General features: G+C 43.4%; 1 protein-coding gene across 2 annotated transcripts in view; it reads left to right on the top strand.

The window, feature by feature from the left end:
• Window positions 1–9119: 9119 nt before the first annotated feature.
• Window positions 9120–14030, top strand: part of UGCG (UDP-glucose ceramide glucosyltransferase) — a 37481-nt gene continuing 32570 nt past the window's right edge. Inside the window, exon 1 of one of the 2 annotated variants that reach the window (XM_084777524.1) lies at window positions 9120–9608. In XM_084777524.1, coding sequence (XP_084633650.1) covers window positions 9511–9608 — 98 coding nt within the window. In that variant the 5' untranslated portion in view covers window positions 9120–9510. The remainder of the gene's footprint in view (window positions 9609–14030) is intronic. The other variant, XM_084777523.1, reaches the window with a different exon arrangement.

Here is a 14030-nt window from a genome sequence, read left to right on the forward strand (position 1 = left end):
ACCCACACACATAATAAACAAACAAATGATTGATAGATAGATAGATAGATAGATAGATAGATAGATAGATAGACACATTTCTAAAAATGTAGAGATAGGCAATTGAAATAGACAGCTGATCCACAAGCTTATTAAGTATGCACAAAGCTTGCACAAAATGTTGATTTTAAAAAAAGATAACGGGTCTGTGTGTAAGAGGAGCAATACCCTAGGTTAGGAAGAGTTGGTTATTCTCCGTGTAGCATGGCGGTCTTGGAAAAAAGAAGAAAGTATTATAACTTTAAATCCTGCTGATTTGCCTGCAGGGTAAAAAGTGGAGAGCAAAGGGGGCTGAGAAGACTAAGAAACAATATAGGAGGCTGGAGATGCGGTTCAATGGCTACGAGCGCATGCTCTTCCTTGGGAACCCAAGTTCAGCTCCCAGCACCATGTCAACTGGCTCACAGCTGCCTGTAGCTCCAGAGCAGGGGGATCTGACTCCTCCTCCTTCTGGCCGCTGAGGAACACCCACATCTTCACTCTGCTCTCTGTCTCTCTGTCTTTTGCTCACTCTCTCTCTCTCTCTCAAAAAAAAAAATATATATATATAATAGATATTGTCATTTCTTATTAATGAGTAACAATTTTGACTATTTTAAACTAGTTTGTCTCTATGTAAGAGCACTGGCTGCTTTCCAAGATGACATAGGTTTGATCTCCAGCACCTACTGATAGGTTATCTCAGGCAGGCGTGGTGGCGCACACCTTTAACCCCAGCACTGGGGAGGCAGAGGCAAGTGGGTCCATGTGAGTTCAAGGCCAGCCTGGTCTACAAAGCGAGACAGGGCTACATAGAGAAACCCTGTCTCAAAAAACAAAACAAAACAAAAAAGTTTCTCTCCACCAACAAAGAAATAAGCCAGTTCAAGACAAATTTAGTATATAAATGCAGGTTTATTGGTGGGCAGCATTTCGGTGAGTTCACAGGAGGTGTGGAGGGTGGAGGAAGAGAGAAAGCATTCTCAAATTGGAATGTCAAAGGAAGCCTGTTGGAGACCCACACAGAGCAGTGAGTGAAGCATCAGAGGCTTCTAAGACTCCTCAAAAGGTCCTGATCCACTGCATACAGCGTTGATCTACTCGGGACTCCTAGCACACTAGTGAAGAGTCAAAACAGATCTGAGGCTAGGGGGATGACTAGTTCCCCCTTCTTTACAGAAGTCTCCTGAGATGACATTGCCTCCCCCCCACCCCAGCCATTTCCTTATTTCCCTATAGCTATACCAACCTGATTGGTACTTGAGGTTAGCATGGGATGATCTGATTGGACTTTCAACCTGTTAAAGGTACCTTTGAGTCTGGTCTACTGAGTCAGATTCCCAGGATTCCCCGGTGGCAGAGAGAGGGGGGGGAGAGGGGGAGAGGAAGAGAGAGAGAGAGAGAGAGAGAGAGAGAGAGAGAGAGAGAGAGAGAGAGAGAGAGAAAAGAAGAAGAAGAAGAGGAGGAGGAGGAGGACGACGACGACGACGACGATGACGACGACGAAGAGGAGGACGAGGAGGACGAGGACAAGGTGAGGAGGAGGAGGAGGACAGAAGGCTGGTTTATATAGGGAAGAGCTTCTGGGATTGAGGAAGCCCCGCCCTGCCAATCATCCCCTATAACAGGTAGGAACTGAGGGATGCTGGGAGGTCATTTGGTTAAATGGGCACTTCAGCCTCTTGTTCCGGGTCTGAATGCCAACTCTTACATTGTGTCTCCCAACTGTTTGTAACTCTAGTTCCAGGAGATGAGTGCCCTGTGTTGGCCTCAGCCAGCAATGCACGTGACACACAGGCACCCATGCAGGAAAAATGCACACAAAATAGAAATCAATAAATCTCTTTCAAAAACCAAATCCCCTGTCCTTCTGAAAAGATCCCAAACCCAGATGCCATTACTAGTGAGCTCTACTAAGCATTTAAAGAAAAATTATATAATTAAAAAAAAAAATTGGTCAGGAGTGCTGATGTGTATCTTTAGTCTCAGCACTGCCAGAGGCAAAGGCAAACAGATCTCTGTGAGTTGGCCCAGCCTGGTCTACAAAGGGAGCTCCAAGTCAGCTAGGGCTGTCTAGGGAAACCTTGTCTTGAAAAAAAATAAACCTGAACTAACATCTCAGATTATTTATTTATTTTGTTCGTCATTGTTCTGCGTTACCTGCCCCGCATAACCATTGACAGAAAGAGAGCGACTACAAGATGAATTTAGGCTTCTCCAACAGCAGAGGGTTCAAGCTTTCCAGGACTCAACACTGACCGCTTCCGAGAAGCTCTTTGTTGTTACATAAACAACACACTTGTAGCAAGTCGATTTCTACACACCAAGATCTCTTATCTGATCTAGAGGTTGTCTTGAAAGACCCATCTCCTAAGCAATCAATTCTCAGCCGTAGGAGACTCCTGGTTAGCCAGGCCTGTCTCAAGACTAATTTATGCAAAGGCTATGAGAATCCTTCCAAAGAGCCACTCCATCAACTCTCAGATAACATCATTGACAAAAAGCTACTTCAAAGCTTTGGGGCCACCACTCTAGAATTCACACCCGATACAACGGTTTTGCTGAAACTATTTGTGTACTTGTTTGTTTGTTTGTTTGTTCTAAGACAGGTTCTCAACCAGGTAGTGATGATGCTCACCTTTAATCCCAGCACTGAGAGGTAGAGGCAGTCAGATCAGAGTTCAAGGCCAGCCTGAGAGAGTGAGTTCCAGGACAGCCAAGGCCATAGAGAGAAACCTTGTATCAAAACAAACAAACAGGCTCTCACTATACATCTGGAAGTGTTACCACACTTGGCTTTATAGCTAATTTTCAATTATAGGTAGAAAACAGTTTTGTTTTGTTTTGTTTTAAAGGAAAAGCCATTAATCTAGATGAAATGAGACTGATTGGGTGAACCTTCCCTCTTAAAAAATGAAAATAAAACTTTCATAGAATATTTAAAGGAGTAGCTAGCCTAACTCCATCTTAGGCCTGTCTTCCATATTAGCACACAGGCCTTCAGTTCTTGGAAAAACTGTAAAAATAGCAGAAGAAAGGAACTACCCATCAGTCAAGGACTGACAAATATTCCCAGTTTCCAAATAAAATTTCTCCCATCCTGCTGACTCCACACATTACTGACTCCCTGGTCCTTATGCAATCTTGCCGATTCCAGCCTTGTTAAAAGTGAGTTTCTTTGGCACTGACCAGTCAAGGTAAGACTAACCCGTCACTTCCTCCACATGCCTTCCAGCTTATGATTTTTATTTTAAAAAGACTGGAACACATGCTCTGGGCTGCGAGTCTAACTCCTGAGACTGGAGCTGTGACTCTGGCTGCCAGTACCTGTTGCCTAGAAAATAAACTTTTTGCTTCACCACAGGGTATCCTTGGTGTTTTCTTTACATGACTCCAGACCCGATAAACATAATATTCCTGGAGCTGTTACCATGCATACATATATGTTTATGTATGTGTGTATATGACAATACACCACAGCCTATTTTATAGACAAGAGCACTGAGGTAACTGACTTTTTCAAGCCATATGGCAAATAAAGGAAAAACTGAAGTCAAACCCAGTCTTTTTTCTTAAGGTACTTGTGCCTAATTGGTGGAGCCCTTAAACTCAAGTTGTGTTTATCTCAATAGTCTCTTCTTCTTCTTCTTCTTCTTCTTCTTCTTCTTCTTCTTCTTCTTCTTCTTCTCCTTCTCCTTCTCCTTCTCCTTCTCCTTCTCCTTCTCCTTCTTCTTCTTCTTCTTCTTCTTCTTCTTCTTCTCCTTCTTCTTCTCCTTCTCCTTCTCCTTCTCCTTCTCCTTCTTCTTCTTCTTTTTTGAGACAGGGTTTCTCTGTGTAGCCTTGGCTGTCCTGGACTCACTTTGTAGACCAGGCTGGCCTCAAACTCACAGTGATCTGCCCACCTCTGCCTCCCAAGTTCTGGCATTAAAGGCATGTGCCACCACTGCCTAGCCAGTCTTTGCTTCTTAATAAAAGATAAACTCAGCTGATCATGGGCCTTTATTTAATATGAGCACTTAAGAGGCAAAGGCAGGCAGTCTGCTGTGTGCTTGAGGTCTACATAGTGCACTTCAGGTCAGCCAGGGACACACATGAGACCTGGCTTTAAAAAAGAAAAAATTACATTTTAATTATATTCTTAGTAATTCTTTGACATACTAACATAGGAAGTAGAAGTTATGTGGCAGGTGATATTTTAAAATATTAACTAGGCTTTTATAGCAGTCATGGGATATATAATCAGAGGCCAAAAGATTAAGTGAAGTAACTACCTTATTATATACAATAGGATAAGTGAGGGAGCTGGAGTTTGGACCCAGGTTGATCAGGCTGAAAAGTCAGAGTCATTTATATGACTGTGTAAGTGAAGTGCTGAATTAATTTAACTATCAGATAATATATGTTCAATCCTCAAAGTGCCATTCGCAAAGTAGATTGCTTAATTTGGTAAACAAATCTTATGTCCATATTAATTTTAACAACTGAAATGTAGCAAACTAGGTTGTAAGAGAGGCTAAGACGCACTGGCCTTTCTTTCTAGCATCCCATTTACTTCCATTAATAACAATTTCAAAATAACGACATTAGAGAGCAAGCAGGTGGAAGACTGAAGACTGTGCTGTCTTTCAGGAATGCTCTCTCGAGCCAGGCGTGGTAGCATGTGTCTGTAACCCTAGTCCCCCAAAGGTTGAGGCAGCCTGGTCAGGAGTTGAAGACCAGGACCTGGGGAGATGGCTCAGTGGCTGAAGCACTTTGAGGATTATGAGCAGCAGTGGATGTGTCTATAAGCTTAGTGCTGGATGGGAGTAAGCAAGGGTTTGCACAGAGGAGCATCCTAGGGCCTCACTGGCTAGCCAGTGTGTATGAAACTGTGACCTCCAGCTTCAGGGACAGATTTTATCTCAAAAATAAATAAATAAGTAAGTACGTACATACATAACAAAAGGAAAAGTGACTGATGAAAACACTTGGTGTTTGAAGTGCCCATTTAACCAAAGCAGACCTGGCCTCCAGCTTCTCCCAGCATCCCTCAGTCCCTACCTGAACTTTCCAGCCCAGGCACTGGGCTTCCTGTCATCCAGAGGCTCTTCACTATATAATCCAGACATTTTGGTTTTTCTCTCTCTGTCCACCCCCCCCCCCACCCCCCTTTTCTGACTTCCTCTGCATGGTGACTTCCCAGGCCCTGTTGCAGGGACCAGTGAGCCTATCCGAGAGCTGCCGGCAATAAGCCTGCCTTTTATGCTTTAATAATTAGCTCATTTCATTGGCAGAGAATACCTAGCTAGCACAGACAAGTACACTGTGTGTGTGTGTATGTGTGTGTGTGTGTGTGTGTGTGTGTGTTTTCACACACAGACAAATAAACACGCCTTTTAAAAAAGTGCTTTCTGCTCAAACTAACTTAGGAAAACACCAACAACATCTCTTTCTTCTTGCAGGAAATAGGACACATATGACTAAACAGTAAAGAATTCATGTTAATGTGTTGACCTAGCAAACTATAGGTTAGCAAAAGATGTTGTAAAATCAAATACGAAACACTTAAAAGAAATATAATAAAGCAGATCAGAGCTAGGCATTCAGTCTAGAGAGGAGCAGCCCAAGAGGAGTTGAACTCTAGTGACCTGTGGGCACTCCCTAGACCGCACCCACACGAACAAGGGCCACACCTGCAGTTTATCAACAAGACCAGGCCCAGAGCCCACAATTTGCTTGCAACCTTTGTATCGTTTGAAGGCTATTCAGTGTCATGCACGTATCCCAGGATCTAAAGGCCTTTAGAAAGTAAACTTTTTATGGGAAACAAACAAAGGTATGCTAATCACTCCAGCTACAATGTTTTTCTAATTCCAACTAGAGCAAAGGAACAATGTTACTTCTCTTGTCAAGTTAGCATCAGGAAACAAGTTTACTCGGTGTACTTGGTGTCTGGGAAAAACTTTTCTGCACTGCGATTTGGAAAGCTTTTGTAGGGGTGAAAATTTACATTATACATGTCTTAACACAGTGCCATTAAGGAGTGAATCACTGCTATCATTATTATTTGAGGTTGGGTGTTTGGAGACCAGGTCTGACTGGGTGACCTAGGCCAGCCTCTGGCTCACATCTGCCTGCCTTTGCCTCTCAAATGCAAGGGTTACAAGTGTGTATTACCAACCATCTCAGCTCTGGACTGTGGTTTTCAAGATGTTTATATGACATATTTAAATACCAATGCTGACAAAGGCAGAAGTTTTGAACTTTCAATATTTAAACGAACACTGAGATGAAAATAGTGCTTTTTTACTCACAGGATAGATTTCTGACAGGCCTTTCAGCTGTGGCTAGGTGAAGCCACGCATCAATCCTCTGCGTGGATGTGGGATCAAACTAAAGGCCTTGTGAGGTCAAGCATGCAATCTGTCACTGGCCTATATCTCTAGGGCCTGTATATCTTTGTTCAGTTCTCTGAATCAATTTTGTAATAGGAAGAAGGGCATATGTTGAGTAATATGTCTTTTTCCTCTCTTTTATTTTTAAAGAATACTTTTTAAAACTTAAAAAGAAGAAACCTGAGCAAATTTACTGTTGACTTCTGTCAATGTGTAATAGTTTATTCATGCACTGCACACATATTTTAGTGCTTACAAGGTGTGAAGATATTGGATCTTGTTGATCTTACTTGCTCAGGCTCTTACATCATTTCCTGTTACATGTGTTTACATACTTCATAAAAACGTTTTAAGCTATCTATTTGAAAATAGTAGAACGCCCACTACTTCTTAATGACCTTTTTAGAGTAGCTTTAGGTTCACAGCCAACGTGAACAGAAAATCCTGCATACTTCCACGCTCCACTTTCCCCCTCCCTCCCCAGGACCACATTACTGTCGAAATCTCACACTAGAGTGATACATTTGTTACAGTTAATGAAGTAGCGCCTTGTTATCACTCAAAGTCACACTTACTATTAGCATTCGCTCTTGGTGTACTCTTGGTGTACTTTGGCAAGTATATGTCACGTATCTATCATCACAAGATCATACAGGATAATTGGCAGTAACTGCTAGCTTTTGTTTTGACTTTGCCATTCTCACAGTATTGATGTTGAAATCATGAAGCATGTTGACTTTTTAGATTTGTGCCTTTAATAAGTTTCATTAAAGATGACATTTTCCTTGGGCTGGAGGCACAGCTCAACGGTTAGGGGCACTGGCTACTCTTCCAAAGGATCTTTGCGGCACCTGCTTGGCAGCTCACAAGCATTTGTAGCTCCAGTCCTGAAGAATCAGGCGCCCTCTTCTGTCATCCATGGGCACTGCATGCACCTCCTACCCTGGTCCTTTGAAAAAGTGGCAAGTGCTCTTAACAGTCCAACTATCTTTCCAGCTGGTGTGTGAAAGCCAAGTTTGAGCAGACAAAATTTAACCAAGATGTAGTGTGATATAGTTGATCTTTATTTGGTTGTACCCAATTACACCACTTTTCTTTGGTCTTTCTGTGTTACCCACCACACAGTATGTAACTTTGCTGTGAGGGTCTAGGAAAGATTTGGAAAAATTCAAAATGTTACACAATGTTCAAACTAAGAAATTCATGTCGTTGACCAAGTCCAAAGGAACTGATAACACACAGCATTGTTTTATATATGACTAGCGAACACGTTGTAAGAAAAAGAAACCTGGCTTATTATTTTATTTGTAAGATGTCATTAAGTGTGAAGTACATTTCTTTTCTTTTCTTTTTTTCTTTTTCTTTTTTGAATCTTGAAGATGAAAGAATTCTTTAAAAGAGGGTCTTAGAATTGATTAATCACAATCATGGCATTAAAAAAACTGTGTTATTATTTTCATGTATGGATTCCATCCTGTGGTAACTCTATCAACCAGTAACTCTCAACAATTCAAAAGAAATTTCTTCCTCCCCCCTCCCTTTTTTAAAACCCCCTTTGCGACAGGGTTTTTCTGTGTAATAGCGCTGGCTGTCCTGGACTCACTTTGCAGACCAGGCTGGCCTCAAACTCACAGTGATCCGCTGGCCCCTGCCTCTTTGAGTGCTGGAAATTAATTCTGAACATGGTTTGATTTTACACCAATAGAACAAAGGACATGGCAACCTACAATTCTTGTAAGTGTAGTTGATCATGTAAATCATAGACGGAGGCAGCCCAATTATTATTAACTACAAGCTAAGCAATAACAAACAACTTTAAAACTGAATTGAATACTGAAATCCTTTGAGGGAGGTCATGGATTAAAAAAAATAACTTGAATAATAAACAGTTTAAACACAGAACAATTATAAACAACATAAATGTATCCAGGCTGAGGAAACAAATGGAAACATTTACTACCAGCCTCTCCCAGGACTGATTTAAAATTACAATACTATTTTGTTTTTTCACTACAGGGGTTCACTGAATTTGTCCAGCCTGGCCTGGAACGTGTGTGCTCCAGTGCAAGCAGTCCTCCTGCCTCAGTTCCAGGAGTAAATGGAACATATAGGCTTCTCACACAGTGCCCAGGCTTTATTTCCCCATTTTCAATATCCTGCACATGTGCAATTAAGCATTTTCGTACTAGCAACATTTTAAGTCTTTTTAAAGAGTGCGACGTAATTTAACCCACTATGTTCAAAATCCAGCAAAATAACACAAGATTTATGAAAGAGATAGTTTGTTGCTGGTGTACTAGCAACACTAACAGCCCATACCTACTTGAACTAGCTACATTTGGCTACATTTTAGCCAAATTACACTGCCCTAGAGGGCGCATAATCTTCAGCATCAAGGGATTCTTCCATTTCTGTGTTCGGGGATTCCTAAAATAACAGTCTCCTGGTTCCTCGGGATTTGGCCAAGATAAAGTGTAGAGGCGGCGCGTGCTGCTTAGAGACCGTGCAGGGGACGCACGGAGATTGAACCCACGGGCGAGGGCGGCAGCAGCGGTTGGTGGCTGCCAGGGGCGAGCACGCGGGGGCAGCTCCGCCCGTGGGCGCGTGGGCGGGCACCGAGGAGCGAGGACACCGCCCCGGAGTCGGGGGAGGGAGGGCGGGCATCGGGCTCCAGAGGGCGGGGCGGGGCGGACCGCATCGTGCCGGGACTCCGGGCCCCGGTAGTAGGGACGGCCAGATCGCAGAGCCTCTGCCAGCGAGAGGGACGGCGGCGGCGGCGGCGGCGGCGGCGGCGGCGGCAGCCGGGAGGGTCTAGACCACGGGAGCCCGAGCGCGCGGCAACGGCCGCCCGGAGCACGCAGCGCGGTCAGCCTGCGCCCGCAGCACACCAGCGCGCGCACGCTGAGGAGCGCGCGGTGCGGAGCGCGCGCCGAGCGGCCAGGGGCGCGCAGGCCCTGCCCGCCCCTTCCGTCCGCACGCCCGCCGCCCCGCCGGCCCTTCCTCTCCCACCTTCCACTCGCGGCTCGCGCCCCGCACCCGGCGGCCCCCGCGTCCTCCTCCCGCGGCAGCGCTGTCCGCGGCGGCCGGAGCGGGCCGGGCCGGGCCAGCGGGCCGGGGGATGGCGCTGCTGGACCTGGCCCAGGAGGGAATGGCCTTGTTCGGCTTCGTGCTCTTCGTGGTGCTGTGGCTGATGCATTTCATGTCCATCATCTACACGTGAGTTGGAGGGTCGGGGCCTCGGGGACCTGCTGGGCTGGCAGGCGTGTGTGCGGTGGAGGGTAGCGCGCTCCGGGGGTAGAGAAAGCTGATCCTCAAACGGTTCCCCCATCGGTCTCCTAGGGGCGGTGTGGCGCCGGGTCCTGGAGAGGGAATAGTGCTGGAGTCGCGACCGGACTCCTGGGTTGCAGGCGATTGCAGAGCCCTAGGAAAGCAGCCTGTTTCAGTGTCTGGTGGAGGGGTGACTGCCTGCTTGTCTGATTGTATAGGAGATTCGTGTGGTTGGTTTTGTTTTGGTTTTGGTTTTTTGCTTGTTTGTTTTTGTTTTTTTAAAATCCATCTGGGCTAAGATGTATGGTGTATTGTGAGGTTTTCCCCTCCCTCCGCGCGGGCCACGTCTCTCTTATGGTGATGGTCCTTTACACTCTTCCGGGAGCTGCTCACCAACAGTTGTCCCACTTCCCTGTGGATTTCCTCCTTCCTGAAGAACTGTGTAGTTAGATAGGTGTGGAGCACCTGCTCGCCTTGAAAAACGTCCGTCTCCGAACCCATGTTACAGCGTCCAGTCCTGTCAGGGTGGCGGCATTCGTTATGATTTCTTTCTTTTTTTTCCAGTTCGCTCTTTATTGGCTTCTTTGGAGTTGTATCCTTTCTCTGTTTTCCACATAATTTTTTTTTCATTTGACAGGTACCAAGGCCTACTAGACACCACCTAGTATTGGGCTGGGGACACAGGTGGGAGCAGGACAAAACTCCGGTCCTCGTGAAGCTTACATTCTAGAAGGATGAAGCATGATAAAAATCCAAATAAGGTTATTCTTCCCTATAAAGCTTATGAATAAAACAGAACAAGGTGACGGGTTGGAGAGAGACGTGAGATAGGTGAAGAGTTTTGATCCTTCAGCAAAATGTCTTTAAATGAAATAAATGTATAAGAGATGAACTCATTTGGCATTTTAATCTGAAAAGGGGAGCGGGGCTACCACCAAATAGGACTAGAGTAGAATAGGATGTATGTTAATGAAAACCAGGGAAGGATGTTAAGGCAATTACTTTTAGATGCTTTTTGTACCCTATAGAAAACATACGGTTTTTCTCCATTCTGTGCGCCATTTCCTGACACTGAGAAAGATGACATTTGTACAAGATAAGAACACAGTTTTGTTTTGTTTTTTTTTGAAAGTGAAAGAAAACACACCTCGCTGGTATGGCATTGCTGACTTTAGAATTTTTAAGCTGTATTAATTTTAACTACATGGGCTCTTTAAAAATCAATAGTTTATAAGGAATTTAGACAGTACAGAAAGGAATAAAGATAGTTATAACGCATACCAAAGTATTACTGTTAACCTTTTTGTCTGCCTTCCCAATTATATATTTTTATATGAAGAGGGCAGACAGAGAAGAGAGGAAGCCATGCCATTACTGCTGACTACAGTTCTGTAGCCTGCTAAAATCTCACCTACTTAGTAAGTGGTTTGGGGGCATAGGACACTCACTATTCTAGGTGCCAGAAGTAAGCAGGAAGACCAAACACCCCTGGCTCCTGCTCATGGGAAGGAGCTGCCAGAAAAGTGACCTGGCTTGTTTTGTTTGTTTGTTTCATATCAACAAATGTGTGAGCTCTTTCCATCATTTCAGGTAGATGCATGACATTTTAGCTTTGAGCTATTAATACTTATTTATTGTTATTGATAGGCTATTTGGTTGAGTCCAGTTTATTAAGCAGCATTATAATGATTTCATTTGTATTTAACTTTGCTGTGCTGGGAACGGAACCCAAGGCCTTCTGCACAATGGGCAAGTGCTTTATCACTAAGAGAGAGACATTAGTAGTCCCTGTGATGAATTCTTATACAAGCATCTCCTTAGATCCCATTCTAGAGGCAGAAGGTATTGGACCAGAAAAGGTACATCCTTTAATCTTTGATACAATGTTGCCTTATACAAAATGTGATAGCTACTCATCGTCCTAGCCATCCTGGATGATGGATACTTTCCTGCTCTGCATCCCTTGCTCTTCACTGTTTCTTTTGTTTTGGTTTTCATCCATTCAGTTACTGGTTCCACCCAGTAGCTTTTCAGATACGTATAAACTAGTTTCATTTAGTAATAAGTTGTGTGGATGTAATCTTTTGCTTGTTCTGCAGTCTATTGCCAAGTTCCTCTGCTTAGTGTGAAGGTGACGCCTATGTTAGTCTGTCACATGCTGCCACATCCCAGTCTTTTTTATTGTCTCTCAACTTGAAGTAGGGGTGTTAAGTAGACTAGTATCCTGTTCTGTTTGCTTTTATTGTCTGTATACCTAATTATATATGTTAGTTATAATGTCAGTCTGTTTCCTTCTACTGTTGTGGATTTTCTTTTTTAATTTTTTACATATTACACTGTGATTCCTCAGCATTTTGTTGTTGTTGTTATACAATGAGATCTTAGAATAGATTGAAAATTTAATAATCTTACATTTGTTTTCATTTTGTTTTGTTTTGTTTGTTTGAGATAGGGTCTTACTGGGTAGCGCAGGCTGACCTGGAACTTATTACATAAACCAGGCTGACTTTGAACCTACAGAGATCCAGGGTGCTGGAATTAAAGGTGTGTGCTCAGTTATAATTTTACATTTTTGAACATACCACAAACATTTAGCTTTGTTGAAGTGCTGCAAAAAGGCTTTGTAATTATTATTTTTTTCTTTTTGGTTTTTCGAGACTGGGTTTCTCTATGTTATTTTGTCTATCCTGGACTCACTTTGTAGACCAGGCTGGCCTGGAACTCACAGTGATCCACCTGCCTCTGCCTCCCAAGTGCTGGGATTAAAGGCATGTGCCACCACGCCCGCCGTAATTATTTGTTTTGTAATACTCTAGAGGTATTACCTTGCCCGCCATAATTATTTTTTTAATACTCTAGAGGTATTACCTTTAAATTTTTAAAAATTGTGTGTATGCACACGCATGCATGTGTGTGACAACCTCACTAATAACGTGCAAGAGTTAGTTCAAGTCTTCCCTTTTACCATGAAGACTGGGGATTGAACTCAGGTTATCAGGCCTGGGAGCAAGCATCTCTACCTACTGAGTCATATCTCCTGCCTCAATATTACCCTTTTTATACTGATATAAGAACATGTTCTGGGGCCGGGTGTGGTGGCGCACGCCTTTAATCCCAGCACTTGGGAGGCAGAGGCAGGTGGATTGCTGTGAGTTCGAGGCCAGCCTGGTCTACAAAGTGAGTCCAGGATGGCCAAGGCTACACAGAGAAACCCTGTCTCGAAAAACCAAAACCAAAACAAAACAAAACAAACAAACAAACAAAAGAACATGTTCTGGGGCTGGGTATGGTGGCACACAGGTAGGTGAGTCTTTGAATTCAGGCCAGCTTGGTCTTCATAGTGGGTTCCAGAACAGCTAGAGTTTCATAATGGAGAGATCCTGTCTCAAAAAACCAAAACCAACCAGCCAAAAAAGAAAAAGTTCATGAAAAGAGATGTGCAAATCAAACAAAGGAAACCTAATTTATAGCAGGTTTCATGCTAAATACAGACCTTGTAAATATGTCTTTGAAATGGAAAGTAAATATAAGGCAAACACTCAAAGTAACTGCTTTGAGGCACACCTGTAACCTCAGCACTCAAGGAGGCTGAGGCAGGGAGACTGCCCTGACAGCTAGCCTAAGGTGTACTGTGAGACCCTGACTCACAAAAACAAAAACTCAAGCAGCAAATAACCAGCAGATGAATCATATATATAGACTCAGCCATACTTTTTGTTGTTGTTTGTTTGATAAGTATCTTTATTCTGTGATCTAGTCCCACTGTCACTTTTTGTTTGTTTGTTTGTTTGTTTTGCATGTATGGTTTCATAAAAAGTAAAAATAAACAATTAAGATACTTCCAGTTTGATAAGAATTGTTTTCAAGCAGAGAACAAAGTTGGGTTTTTGTTGGTGTTGTTTGTTTGTTTCTTGTTTGCCCTTTCCTAACTGTAAGTAAAATTGTAATTGTGTCAGCATTTAACAAAGGTAAAGAACTATGGAAATAGTATTTTGGTTAAAATACTCTGCAGAATCATCTTTATTTTAATAAAAGGGTATGTTTTTGAATGCATGTTCTGTCTTTATCTCTCCTGTCCTTTTAAGTAAGGCAGAGATAACGTAGGCAGATGTTGGTGCCGTCTCCCTGAAAACTTCTGCTTGCAGCTGGTTGGTCTGGCAGTTGCTGGGTATCTGCACACTCAGCCCTGTTTGGGGTGTCAGGCCCGCAGTGGGCTCCCAACTGTTGAAGATGTGCAAGTAGCACCAATAATGCAATAGAAACTTAAGGCATTTGAAAAGTTGTTGTTGTTTTTTTAATTAGACACAATGTATCAATGGCATCTGCTTAATCTGTTCTATTGTATCTTATGGTTAGATAAAAGCCCTGGCC

Source organism: Acomys minous (genome assembly GCF_964271855.1).
Source record: "Acomys minous genome assembly, chromosome: 1".
Lineage (NCBI taxonomy): Eukaryota > Metazoa > Chordata > Mammalia > Rodentia > Muridae > Acomys > Acomys minous.